Source organism: Periplaneta americana, chromosome 9, assembly GCF_040183065.1.
Source record: "Periplaneta americana isolate PAMFEO1 chromosome 9, P.americana_PAMFEO1_priV1, whole genome shotgun sequence".
NCBI classification, from domain to species: domain Eukaryota; kingdom Metazoa; phylum Arthropoda; class Insecta; order Blattodea; family Blattidae; genus Periplaneta; species Periplaneta americana.
The window spans coordinates 50,925,415-50,940,474 of record NC_091125.1 but is presented as its reverse complement, the minus strand read 5'-3'; the positions used below and the strand labels follow the sequence as shown (position 1 = coordinate 50,940,474).

General features: G+C 35.3%; 1 protein-coding gene across 1 annotated transcript in view; it reads left to right on the top strand.

Moving 5' to 3' along the window:
* LOC138705919 (juvenile hormone esterase-like) overlaps positions 1 to 3,832 on the top strand; it is a 61,014-nt gene extending 57,182 nt beyond the window's left edge. The window contains exon 8 of the mRNA XM_069834687.1: positions 3,099 to 3,832. Within this exon, the coding sequence (XP_069690788.1) occupies positions 3,099 to 3,315 (217 nt within the window). The 3' untranslated portion in view covers positions 3,316 to 3,832. The remainder of the gene's footprint in view (positions 1 to 3,098) is intronic.
* Positions 3,833 to 15,060: the final 11,228 nt, after the last annotated feature.

The window sequence follows — 15,060 nt, the reverse complement described above, 5'->3', positions numbered from 1 at the left end:
TATTGGAATCAAATTTCTGCACATTTAAAGGACAAAACTAAAATTCTTTCAATCATTTATCTGCTCTCTTACCCATATGAACCGTTATTAACAAAATTGGATCCTCTACATAAAATAAATAGATTTTATAATACAGTTATTAATTATCAGACCAGATTTTATAAGATGCAAAATAAATATTTAGCACTATTATCTTCACAAAGTATTTCTTCAACACCATTAAAACGTGAAACAACTCATGAACAAAAGGAAATTTAGATTTTTTTTGAAAGCATTACAATTTCAGATACTAGTTCTGTCTTATACATATGTGTAATTGAACAACATATAGGCCTACTGTATGTCAGGGGTGCTCACGAAGCGCACTGAAGCCTCACCTAGGGCGAGAGGGTACAGAGTGAACCAGGCAACGAGTAGAACTCGCTGCTATGGAACTCGGCGGAGCCATCGGGGCAAGAAGATGAGGGTGTAGGATCGTCTTTCAAACAAAATGTAAACACTATAAATCAATTTATTGCATTTACATTGACAAAATAAATTCTAAACAGAAACAGTGTTTTAGAAACAGACGTAAACTTAAAATGCTAGGCATTACATGTGTGTTTGTGCCACCAGACGAGTAATATCTGGAACAATCGATCTACACGAATGCGGCCGAATCATAGATGTCAAATTCTTATCGCTTAGCTGTGATCTGTGGCTGGTTTCACACATTTTTAGAACAGAGGAAACCTGCTCAGGTAAGTACGTCGTACCAAACATGCTCATTACTTTTGTTGTATGCCTGTGCAGATGTGGAAAACGATGAGATGAGATATGATAGACTGTAGTTATATCTTCAGTTATTTTGAACTACACCTCAAGAAAGCCTGTCACATTTGAAATCTATTAATTCCATTCGAAGCGTGGAGGGAACTGTGAATATCATCATCATCATCATCATCATCATCATCATCATCATCACAGCATAAGCCTTGTGGCTCGTTCCGTCTTCAAGAAAACTGATCCGACCTTCTCATCCGTGGCCTGCCGACATTTCTTCTACCTACAGGTTTATACTTATTTATTATTTGTGGTATACGATCTTCATCCATTCTTTGTATAAGATCTTGCCATCTTTGTCTGTATTCAATGATTGTTTCATTTAGACTCTGAATTTCCAATTCTTTTCTAATATCTTCATTTCTCTTTTTGTCTATGAGTCTATAATCTGCCACCTGTCTCAAAAATTTCATCTCAGCACCTCTATTTTCTTATGTTGTGAGATAGTCAAGACCCAACTTTCACACCCATAAAGCAAGGTTGGGATCGCCATTACTTTGTAAAGTTTTAACAGTGTTGCTCTATTACAATTTTTAAAAGTTCTTTTTATTGTACCACATAGTGTTTGGAATTTGTTTAATTTATTTTGCACATCTCTATTGCCGATATATGACACAATTCTAACCAAGATAATTAAAATCAGTTTGTTTTTGGATGGGATTATTATTTATGCAAATTTTTGCTCTTAACAGATCTCTTCCTTTAAGAGCCATTATTTTCGTTTTTTCATATGAGATTTGAAGATTATATTCACTAATATTATTTAATTCATGTACGGCTCTTTGTAAATTATGAATATATCAACGGGAAATGAGGACATAAATATTTGAAAATCCAACTGGAGGGATATATGACACAATTCTAACCAAGATAATTAAAATCACTTTGTTTTTGGATGGGCTTATTATTTATGCAAATTTTTGCTCTTAACAGATCTCTTCCTTTAAGAGCCATTATTTTCGTTTTTTCATATGAGATTTGAAGATTATATTCACTAATATTATTTAATTCATGTAAGGCTCTTTGTAAATTATGAATATATCAACGGGAAATGAGGACATAAATATTTGAAAATCCAACTGGAGGGATTCTATTTCACTAAATCGTCCCTCAAATCTAAGTTGGTTAAGGACTCCACAAGTGCAGCATATTGTGAATCCGTAATAATAGACACAAATTTGCTTAGGTTGGAAAATGAGGCAAATTGCATTCTTGCATTTGTTGTGTCCACAAATAAGATTCATTCGAAATTCTTTAATTTTATTGAACAAATCAATAATCAGGAGATCTTTACCTTCGAAGGAAATATTTAAGTCATTTAAATGATTTGTCACATCTATCAGGAGAGCCAAGTCTACAAGCCAAGAAGGATCGATCTACTGGGGAAAAGCTCGAGTTAGCGCGCTGTTACGTCATCACAGCATAATGCACCTTGCCCTGCCCTAGCTCCACGTATATGCACTGAGTGCAGGTTGCCATCTAAGAGCACGACTGTTGTAGGTTATGTTTAACCAAGAGTATTTTTAAACAAGGAATATGACATCTCTACTAAAACAAATAATTCTATGTACTGAAATGAAATAAGTAGGCTACAGCAGGCTATCTAAAAAAGTAATAATACAGCACATTATAGAGAAAAAGTTGCTATACACGAAGTGCACTTTCAATATCGACGACACTAAGATCATTCTCTCCATTTCTCTTAGTTAAATAGCATATTTTAACAGAATTATCTTCATTTATACTTATACCCATTAAAATGTGTTGTTCAATAACTATCTGGAAATAGTCTGACATAGTCCTTTTCAAATATTTGTGTTAAACCTATCTTAGCAGTTTTCCCAGAAACATTTGACGCTGGATCAAATTTTGATTAAATTATAGCTCCAGTTTTCTTCCTAGCCATACAGATATCGGATCTTGTATTGAATGGAGTGTAAAGTTCACTACTATATTTGAAACCTGTTTGAATCAATGGAAGAAAAATCTGTTGTAAGGATTGTCTATTCTCTCAAAGTTCGTGTTGTATTAAAATAATTTGAAAACGTTATTTTATTTCCAAGCGTGTAGTGGTAGGATTGAAATTGTTTTGAAAACGTTTCAATACAGAATTCCGTATATTGAAAATCAGAATCGAAGTTGGCTAACTTTGAAATCCACCGTCCGGCACTGATGAGAAGTTGAAGTTTCAGCTTTCTATACGTAGATATGAGACAAGAGAAATAAAATTTTGTCTCCATCGAATTGAAAATCAAAGTGATTGTTGGCTGTTGCAGGACGCCGAGCGCAGACTGGGAGCCGCAGTCGCCAGGGCAGCCTCTGCGCTACATGCAGATCCGCGCAGGACCCAGCCTCACCATGCAGCAAGACCTCTTCCAGAAGCGAATGGATTTCTGGGATTCACTGCCTCTCATAGAGAACAGCTCGTCAGACTTCCAGCCAAGTTATTATCTTGATCTCGTGTATAATTACATACTGTACCTGACCAACTAGTCCGCACAATGACATTTTACAAGCGGTACGCACCAATCCTTTGGCTCTCTTATCGAATAGAGTGGACGTGTGTGTATAGTTTTTACTTCCAGTGAAACGACGATCCTCAGATTGAGACAAGTGTTCAATATGTTTAGATAGCGCACAAGTTTTTCAATCAACCCCGAAGAGTCTAGCAAGAAGGCCAACCGCACGTATCTGTCCTATAAATGTTTCTCCCTCCAAAATTGTTCTATATCTAAAACATTTAGAAATTATAAATTTTATCCAGTCTGTCTACTGTGTGTCATGTGTGTGTGTTTTCTTACTTCGAATTCCATGGGCCTATTTAATGAAGCTTGATTAAGAATAATTTGTCCCATCGTTTTAATAAGAGACACAGATCATCTTACGTGCGAAACAACCAAGACTTATACTATTGTAATATTTCTTACGATTAAAGACTAAAATTATTTACTTTTATATGGACAACTTATTAAAAAAAGGAAAAAAATAAAGTTCTAAGAATTTTATAATACAGAGTTGTTGAATTCTGATTGAAAGATTGCAACGACTATATAGGTCAGTAGTGTCAGAGTTGTAAGCTCCGAAACCGGTTGTGGTGCTAGAGACGTCCAGTCTGAGAGTGAACTTGCTTATGTCTGTGGAAGCACCGGAGCAAGCAACGAGTTATAGTGGAGCGCTCCTATATCAGCGTTGTCAGACACAGCCTAAACGCTCCGTTTAGGCTGTGTCTGACAACGCTGATATAGGTATACAAATTATTTAATTCCTTTCTTTCCATGGTAATTTAGGATATGATGCAGAAATTTCATTTTGTTCACCTTTCGTATTCATATCACCGCCATCGTCATGTTTGAGTTGTCCAAGTCTTCAAATAATTTTAAAACTGATTTCTCAGTCTTAATGTGAATAATCCTATTGATATTTCCTCTCATGGCATGTAAGTTCTTGTTACACCGTGCTAAGCGTACTTTTTATACAGTTTTATAAGTTTCTTTTTATATCCTGTTCTTTTTACTTCTGTTCTTATCCATTCTTTTCTTGTTTATTAGTGTGCAATCAATCGGTCACATATCCCAAGAATTTCATGTCTTTGGATTAAATTTTCTTTCCTCCTCCTCCCTTCGACAATGGTAAATTTACATTGTCTTATAATCGAATAGAAAGAAGTTATCGCGAAATAATATTTCAGAAAAAAAATCCTTTACACACTTTTGTTTCTTCCCCCAGCAATGTTCAATGTTCGATTTTACATAAATGATTAAGAGAATTCACTTTATATTATAATGCCCTGTTATTTCCCTACATTACGTTAAAACATCTGTTCACTTAGAAACATACCTTGTACACGTACTTTATTCCAAAATTGTTTACTGTTTAATCGATTAAAATATAACGAGAAATAGTTAATATTTCATACATTTTATTCTTCTTGAGATACACTTTAACACTTACTGATATGTAAAACTTAAAAAAACTTAAACCTTTCTAGTATTAAAATTATTTTTAAAAAGGTAATATCTTACGTAACCGGACGGTACCGTTTCAACGTTGATTTTGAGATTTCGTTAGCTTTTGGTGAAATACTCCCCCCCTCACCACTACCCAAACATTCTACCCCACCACAGACGACAGAAAACACGGAAACAACAAGCAAGACGAACTGTTGCAAGTTCACTAAACTCTGACGTAGGCGCAACACCCGAACCGAAACAGTACAGTCCGATTGCATAGGTATTTTCCCCCCTTTATTTGGTACAATTTAAAACTTTTAAGAGTGTTAAGTTTTTTTAAATTTCATATTTCATAAACTGTTGGAATAGTAATTTTAATTTTCTGAACACTAAGCTATTAAAAATAAAATCCCCACAACTCAGTATCATGTTATTCTAAGAAATGTTGGTAAGAAAAATCCTACTAGTAATATTAAAATGTTAAGTGTGACTGGTAGGAAGCAAGCAGGAAAACATAGGCTATTTAATTTTGTGTTACAAAACTAGTAAACACAACATTTAGATGCGAATTTAAGAAACGACTGATTAAAACACTTTCAAGAATTAAGTGAAATGAATAATTTCTTACGGGCCGTCGGACACAACTAAAGTTTACTATCAGCTTCAAGATATTCGAAACCTCGAAGAGCAACTGGACATTATACAGACTACAGCAAGGCGAGCTTGATATTAAATTATGTTGCCTTACGAGCGCTACGAATTCGTACTGTATTCATGAAGTGGGAATTAATGCATTAAGTTACACATTATGTAAAAAATATGAACTGTGCACGGCAAAAAGGATGAATAGAGTTGCCGGAACATTCAGGTCATATGCCATTGTTGTATGAAGCTTAGAAGACAGACCGGACCTAGCCCTAAACACAGAAACAAAGCGAATACAGTGTCATTCTACTTTCACGTACAAGAAAAAAAGACAATAGGCTACTATCAGAGAGTTTATTTTCATAAACTTTGAGATCGGCCTGAAACTTGTCACATGTACTGCAAGTGTCAGCGTGGATATCCAAATCTTTCTTTAGTGTTCATAAGACACATTGGAACGACCTTGTGAAATATACATTTCATATTTTTTTATGTTGAGATTGTCGAGAAGATATATTCGACTGACCATAATGGCTTTTCCGTCCCTTTAATTATTTAATGTGGTTGAGCACACTTTCGAAGACATCGTAAGATATTTTGTTGTGATGATTGTGTTGTTTGCCTCGATCTTTACGTGGCATACCTGTAGACTTGAGAGAGTTCTGTAATACCTGAACGCGCTTGTAAGATATCCCATGCAAGGAATAAATGCTTTCAAACACACCGGTATTTCGTCCATGTCGTCTGATTTTAACACCCTTACCTTATAAGAATACTTCCTATAATGTAATTTAGCTGCTGAAAAGAAATATTTCAGAAGGTCCCTAATAACAGGAAGTAAGCCTATAATTTTAACAGTCAATGAACTTTTGTTTTTATATGTGAATTTATTTTTATGACTATACCTAGTGCCTCTTTATTACATTATGCATTAATTGTATTTAAGTTCCTAAAGTATATTAATATTTTTCCTTAAGAATTTATATTCATTAAAGCCTTGATTTAAATAGCTATTAGATTATATTGTAATCATTTATTTGGTTTTTCCTTTAACTTTATCATTCATTCTCTTCTCTTTATATTATATTACTCCAATAGTTATTAAGTTAATTAATAGCCTATCGTAAATTGTATGCATTAAATAACATAGACCCTATGACTACATCATAACAAAGTACTAATGCATTGCAAACTCTTTGCTCTTTGCTGCGAGTTACTACAGGAGTAGGAGGGTAGTAGAGTACGGGACAACTCCTTGGTTTCCGCTCTTCCTCCGCGCAAGAAAAGCACAAGGAACATCATGCACTCGAATGCTTATTCATCCGTACTATTATTTTTCTCGCGGTATATGGCATTCAAATCATTCTAACCTAGCTGATGATATTTTTTTCCCCCCTTTCTTAACTGTAAATGAGCTCAAACGCTATTTAGGTGTAAATTTTTCTGACATTTTGTATATTCGATTCCCTAACCGTTTCAAATGTATATAATTTTACCTTTTAGGTGTGTTTCCAAATTATATGTAATATGCTTTGTCAAATCTGGCAAACTTTTCATAAGGGAAGCTAAATTTATTATATTATAACGATAATATAATTTGGAAAAATGCGTTTATTTTTATGGTCGCTTTCAGCAAAATGTGTTTCCTTAGAAACTTTCAAATTCTAAGAACAAGTTCGTCTACATTCGGCACATCTTTAGCGGAATGGCTGAAACGCTGGATTTGCACACCAGACACATCCTCAGACCCCGACGATTCTGAAGGGGACAACAATCAGAATTCCAAATTGTATAATAATAATAATAATAATAATAATAATAATAATAATAATAATAATAATAACAACAACTTAATATAATGCAGATCCATCTCTCGTAATAGGGTATATCAAGGACGACGACTGTAATGTTATCTACAGTATCTGTGCATTCTTTCTGGAGAAAGACACGACTCCAATATTGAACACACTTGACGGTTGATGGAATCTAAAAATTGAGTGTCACAATGGTGACACATACTTTCTCATTACACATTTTGCAGAAGTTCGCAACAATATTCAGTTCGCTGTCACGTTGCAAATTATATTACAGTTTTTAGTTTATTTCATTTAATTATATTAAGTATTGAAAAGACGCACCTAAATAGAACCGTTTAATACAGTGCCCGGCAAAGATGTCCTATAAAATATAGCCCGTAAAACACAGCAAAGGGGAAAGTAGGTCGAGGGAGGCGTAAGATGAGAAGGCGGGAACAGTTTAGAGACGGGCAGTGAACACATCCAAACTAAGGACAGTTTATGTCCGTGATCTATACGCTCGTGACAGCTGATGTGAACCATATGGTACCATACGTACAACAGGTGAAAAGTTATTCTTTGGAAGTAAACCCACGCGCTTAATATTCTATCCCATTCGTAGTAGGCAAGTGTTAAACAAAGATGATGCCTCCTTTGGTCGAGTTCTTTTTATGCTGTTATGGTAAATTTACTGTTATTTTCAACAACAAATGAGTCTAAGTGGTTTTACTAATTTTACTGCAGCTATACACGAATCTTTCTTCTGTCACAGCCACTAATAAATAAATAAATAAAAAATACAGTACCTTGAAAATGCCTTTTATTTATAGTAATGATTAGTAGAAATTGATGTGATCACTGTGAGAGCTGAAAGTCCACCCAACCCGCCCTAAATACGTACCTTACTTATATACGAGAATCGTCGTGTGTGAACGAAGAATACCGCCACATTTCTTTAATGTAACAGTGGGTTTCAGTGTTGCCAAAATAGTAATAATACTACGCACCTAATCAAGCCAAACCTAATCTTTCTCATAATACTACACACCTAATCAAACCTAACCTAACCTATCATATAATATACGCCTAATCAAACCTAACCTAACCTGTCACATAATACTACACACCTTTAGAAACATACCTCACATTTAGTATCATTTCGTTTTCATGTATTGCCGGCTCTTCCAATCGTGTCGATTTCCATATAGTGGATCATAGGCTACTAATACTACCAATTCGAAGAAGCAATGGCGACTTTCATAATAATTACATTTTACATGTTTCGTGATAGACTAAATGTGTTAATGTAGTAATAATTCTATATATGATACAATAAGATTTGAAATGTGTTGTGGTTGCGATAAAAGTATTGAAAATTGGCTTATAGCGCCACATTAGCAGTGATAAAAGTGTGCAATATTCGTTAAGGGGCTGGTGGAGACTCTAGATTGACCAAATTATTTAAAGAATCGATCGACCTATCTTAAAGTCGTATTCCTGTGGGTGGTAACACTTGTATAGTTACCTTGTATTATTTCTTCAGTAGGTTCGATAACATAGCCGAGCTGTCAGAATCGTGTTATTTTAATTTATAAGTATAGTATATTGATGTACCAATATCATTAATTAAATTGTTGTAATTTATTCATTACAATGTGATCGTTTGTTAAGCTTTACGAAAATTAAGCCAAATGAACATTTAATTTAAATTTCCTTTCTTTCGGTTTTCGTGTCTCCTTACACGTCGCCCAGTGTTCTTTGTCTTTTTATTTTAAATACGACTGAGTAGATTTACATATTTCTTACGCACATAAAACGAATCTAACGAATAATTCACAATTCATTTTTAATAATCAGATAGGCCGATCTTATTGTTACACATATCAATATATTGAAGATTTTTTTGAATCTTTATGACTTAACACGTTAAACAAAAGCAAGTTACATATCACTGTTTTGTATATTTACATTTGTACGAACCTTTTCACCCTCCAAGGGGCGTCATCAGGTAAAACAATATTAAAATATAATATGTCTAAAATCAAATATATAAAAATGTGCAAGACTGTTTATCATAATACATAACGTATGAAGAACATTTCATATTACAGTGTGCACAAATGAACATGTTTAAAATGGACTTGAGCAAAAGTATAATAAAACGTACCATGAAGAATCATTATTAACATGCTGAATGGCTGTATCTTGTATGCTGTGTACGATATGAAGAAAATGCATTGGTTAATGCTTAATATACTTCGCGTATAAAGATATACATTACTGTTAAATAGTACTGAATTGTTGCACATTTGTTAATATTTAATGTAAATGACACTGTCATAGAAGATTAATAAATGTCCCATTTAATGGGTGTATGATGAAACCAATAGAATAATGCAGGTTGTCCATATTCAGTTTTCGAAACTTTGATGAACTTTCTATTTTATATGTACTAATCTAATGAAGTTTATCAAAAGAAATACTATTAGATGTATAACATGCACTCACCAAAATCCATCCGGTATAAAGTTTCAGTTGCACTGAACTTCTGTTGATAATTTAGTACATATTTCCTTCACAAACACGCCTTAATTGAAAGAAAAAATTACACGCACATCACTGTATTTTTACACTGCAATACTTGTCCTTCGTATATACCTTCAAACACAACCCGTACCGATCTCAACCGCACCACATCTATCACGGTTATATTAATGGAAGCAACATCGGACTACACTCCTGCCCTCTATACGTACAAAATAATGGGTCTCATGCTAACTGCTAAGAGATCAAACGAAACATGTCACATATTATTACAAATGTATAAATATTTATGAAAATAACATTTAATAAAAACATATTATTCTAACGTAAAGTAAGTTATACAGTATGTAGGTCTGCAGTAATCGTCCTCAAAGATCAAGTATTTACTAATGTCTGAGGATTTGGGACCAAAACTCTCAGAAGTTGATGAAATTTAAGGGCATTACAAATTGTTAGGTTTTCTACGAAAGGGAAAGAATGTTAGGAAGTCGGTGACGTTAGGTCTACGGCACGTAAAAGAATAATTTATCTGTATGAACCAGTTCCAGACAAAATTTGTCGACAATTGAGGGGGTGAGCGCAACAGTGGTTTAAGCCACTTTTTTTTAGTGTAGAAAAAGCAAGTTAGAGTTACGGTATATATATATATATATATATATATATATATATATATATAAAACTTTATAAGTGATATTTTTATGGGAAATTTTACATGCTTCCTAACAAGCTATATAATGGTGGATTGATCTATTTCACTTCGTAGGAAGGTATTTCACGTCAAAATCAACAGAAGACTCAATATTTAATTTTTCGCATTGAGGAGGGTTAGACCACTGTTGCGCTGACGCCCTCAATTTTTTACACACGTTAAGACTCAATTACTAGTAATTTTCTTCATCTTTTTATCAGTCTATTATCAGGAGTAATGAATTTCATCTCAAAAAATGAAGAATCGGAAAAGTTTTATTGCAAAATATTTACGTTTTGGCAAACGATTAATCTTCCCTAAGATAAAAAATTATATATAAAATTATAACTTGATTTTCTCTTCTTTTCTATTTTATTTCCTTCTTCCATTCTTTTCTCCTTCCATCTTCCTGTTTGTTTATTTCTTATCTTATATTTTATTCTCATCTCTTTTATCTCTTTCAGTCTATGTCTCTTCTATCAACAAGTTAGTCTTCTAAAATTAACGGGTCGAACTCCCCTTCAAAATATCGAACACGGGTAGGTCTTAAAAACGATTAGAAATAAAAAGTATCTGCAGTTGTTGAGTGATCATATCTTCGGCCTGTCGTGTAGGCGGTTCGGGTTCGAGTTCCGGTTAGGCTTGGGAATATTTATTGTTACACTCGAGAATCCCGTTTCTCCATGTTAGTCTGTGGTTACACTTCAACCGTATTTGGCCCATTTTTTACACTGACATATACTGCTGACAAAAGTAGAACAAACATATGGATTGAGTTTAGTGAAAACGGTCACAGTGAAGCCATGTTGCACTGCTGTTCCACGAAAATGTTTGGCAGACTGACAGCGGAAACCAAATCGTTTTCTTTTTCCGTCCGTGTACTCCATTCTATAGAGTAGTTTGATGCTAAAGGCTCGTACAGATAAGCGCGCCGAACCCCATATCACAGCTACGTCGTATGCCAAGGTTAAACCAGAACAAATAGATTCTATTCGTTAGGGTTAAACGGAGCAAGGTTGCGCACCGTGGTTGCACGGTAAACTTTTCCAATTCGCGCCGGAGTCTGTAATACGTACCTACCAGCGTTCCGCCAGTTCAAGTACTCCTACTTTCAATCATGGACGTAGCTGCAGCAGCCTATATTTATTTGCAATATGCGTGCAAAAAGAAACGCAAACAGACACGATAATGACAAACACTTATATACACACGTAGAAATAGACTAAATGTGGTGGTTCAAATTTGCTGGCTGACATGAAGTTTCAAACAGTTAGCGGACATTATACAAATTTTGATAGAATATCACCTACAGACTTCGAATGTTTGATTAATTTTGTAGGGCCTAAGGTTACAAAGAAGGATACCACCGTCACAGAGGCTATCTCGGTTCAAGAAAGACTGGCAATGAGAGTACAATTTTTGGAAATTGATGTTCTCATACTTTACTTTTCCTTTCTCCCTTCGGAACGAAGAAAACAAGGCGGTCATTTTCTTCCAGCATTCCTCTGTCGTATGCAGCTCGGTCGCCAGCTCCTCCCAAGCGTCATTCGTTAAAATTTCGTTAAAATGCCTTGGAGTGTTTTGCATTCCACAAAATTTCTTTACCTCTGCATAATTCCATAAAATGCAACGTGTTTTGCTCGGTCCATTCCATGTTCATTGTCCACGCAGACAAACGAATGGGTGTTGTTTAATTGAAGTGAATCCGACGCTAACAGGCGGGCTACCCTTCCTAGGTCCCATTATCTACTGAGGAGACCGAATAGAACCCAGAACCCTAAACCCTTAGAACCTAGATCAGCATCGGGAGCCCGTAGGCCTACTTACCATAAGTACATATAGCGGTTATATCATTTTGGAAAGCGACTTATTTTTGTAAATATTACGAGTCAAAAGGTTACATAGGCTATATGAGGGGATAACTAAGTGGCATTAGGCCAAGGAATGTGACAAGGTTAGAGTGGGTTAGGATACATATTGCGTACGAACTAAAACCTCGCTCGCATTTTCTTTTGTTTCAACATGGTCTAATATGCTTATCGATTCACTAGTGTGTTTCTACTCGACAATGGCTGTTATGATAGTTTTTCGTAAATTTGATAAACAATGTTATCAAAGCAGTAAATAATTTTATGGCCGCTGAGAGTTTTCCTTTTCGTAAAATACGAGCTATATTCTCTGAGCCAAAAACACAACGCCAACGTGGTAGTAATTACATAGTTAACGCTTTGACGAATATTGCCCCAACATTTTATTTCGTCGATTTCAATGATATTCTCAGAACCACATCACATTTCTCCTGTATTTCGCTGTAATAACCTGATATAACTTACTTACTTACTTACAAATAGCTTTTAAAAAACCCGGAGGTTCATTGACGCCCTCACATAAGCCCGCCATCGGTCCCTTTCCTGTGTAAGATTAATCCAGTCCCTATCATCGTATTCCACCTCACTCAAATCCATTTTATCTTCTCATCTACGTCTCGGCCTCCCCAAAAGTCTTTTTCCCTCCGGCCTCCCAACTAACACTCTATATGCATTTCTGGATTCGCCCATACGTGCTATATGTCCTGCCCATCTCAAACGTCTGGCTTTAATGTTCCTAATTATGTCAGGTGAAAAATACAATGCATGCAGTTCTGCGTTGTGTAACTTTCTCCATTCTCCTGTAACTTCATCCCTTTTAGCCCCAAATATTTTCCTAAGAATCTTATTCTCAAACACTCTTAATCTCTGTTCCTCTCTCAAAGTGAGATCCAAGTTTCACAACCATACAGAACAACCAGTAATATAACTGTTTTATAAATTCTAGCTTTCAGATTTTTGACAGCAGACTAGATGACAAAAGCTTCTCAACCGAATAATAACACGCATTTCCCATATTTATTCTGCTGATATAACATATTATTACAAAATCTGTATTTTGTTTTAGTACATTCAAAAGACCGCCGTTATACTCCGTAATCCTTGCACTTGAAACAATGCTTAAAGAATATAGTCACGAATTTTACTAGCGACATTTGGATGTCTTTTGTTTCACTTATTTCGGTATGGCCCGGTCACTAGTGGCGAGTATAGTCGACGCTGCTGTGCGGTCCGCCTTATCCAGTTGTTTCGAGAGATGAAATGAAGGGGAAATGAAGTGCTGGAATGAAAGAGGGAAACGGAAATACGAGAAAAAATCCTCTGCAACGTCTGTTTTTTTTTTTTCATCACAAATTCCATGCAGACCAAGCGGGAATCGAACTCAGACCGTCTGAATGAAAGGACAAGAGATGGGACGCAGTGCGCCTCAGTCAGTAACGTTCAGTTGCAAGCTCGGGTTAGGCGCCGAAATTACGAAGTACCGTCCACATAGGAACGCAGTGCGGTTGCGTTACGAGGTTTGGTTGCAAGTCTGGACGCGGCTTAAGTCGATGATCAACAGAAATACCACTTGGATTTCATAACAACAATAACGAAGTATATATTTAAAGATAGCTTATATGCAATAAAAGATATTTTTAGTAGGAATAGACCCTCTTTATTTTTTTCAGGAGCCACCACATTTCGTCCAGATATGCAATGAGGAAACCATTGGAGCTAAGATAAAGATACATTTACTGAATATATTAAACAATACTAAATATCTATGCAATGCAAACACACGCATTCGCTCTGAAGCAAAGTAAGACAATATATTGAAACGTTCAATAAATTTAACGATATTAATTTAAAAAGCACATTCGGATTTCTTCTACAACCGCTTTTGTTTACATTATGTATTAGTCGTGGCTAACGAGAGAGACAGGCTACGGCACGACGTCACATTCTTAGACATAACATGGCCAATATAGAAATTCTTTTATTTTTTAGCACTTTGAACATGTATTTATATTAGGCGATTGTTGAGATAGCCATGTCTAGAATTTGTGCGTCCCTTTGAGAGCTCGGCAATAGGTAACGCAGCCGGGAGTACGAAGCAATCGAAACGGGGCGAAGCACTGCAGAGAGGTCTGTGAATGGTTGTAAGCGTACCGTGCTTAGTAAACAATGATGACGTCAGTTCAGTTCAGTTCAGGCACTGGCACCGAGCACATCACGAACGGGAAGAGATATCTGTCAAGCGGACGTCTTTAAACTGCAATAAAAACTGCAAGTTATTAGTCGAAATGAAAATGACGAAAACTTTAAATACCATCGTAAGAAATTAGTACAAAATTAGTGCTCCCACGCGATTTATAATGTTGCTGCCAGCTGGATTCAAATTTCCAATGAAACTCTAAAGATAAGCTGGAATAAATTACTTACCTATGAAGTCGAAAGGGCGACTTCTGAATAAATAAACCTATGTAAAATCCACCAGTCACGCTGCAGGCACGACTCTTATCAGAACCGTTTGTAAAATAATTCTTAAAGAAAAATTAAGAGTGTATAAAACTATACGAGTATGTTTGTTAGGAACTCTTTCAATCCTAAAAATATTACAGCTGCATATTTGATAGGTATATGAAGATGTAATTTGTGTTTAGTATATAAAAAAATCAACTTTACAGCACAGCGAAGAAACATTTTAATATCTTGATAACGAACAAATATCTGACATAAGAGGGTATTTAAATCTCTTCTTGCGA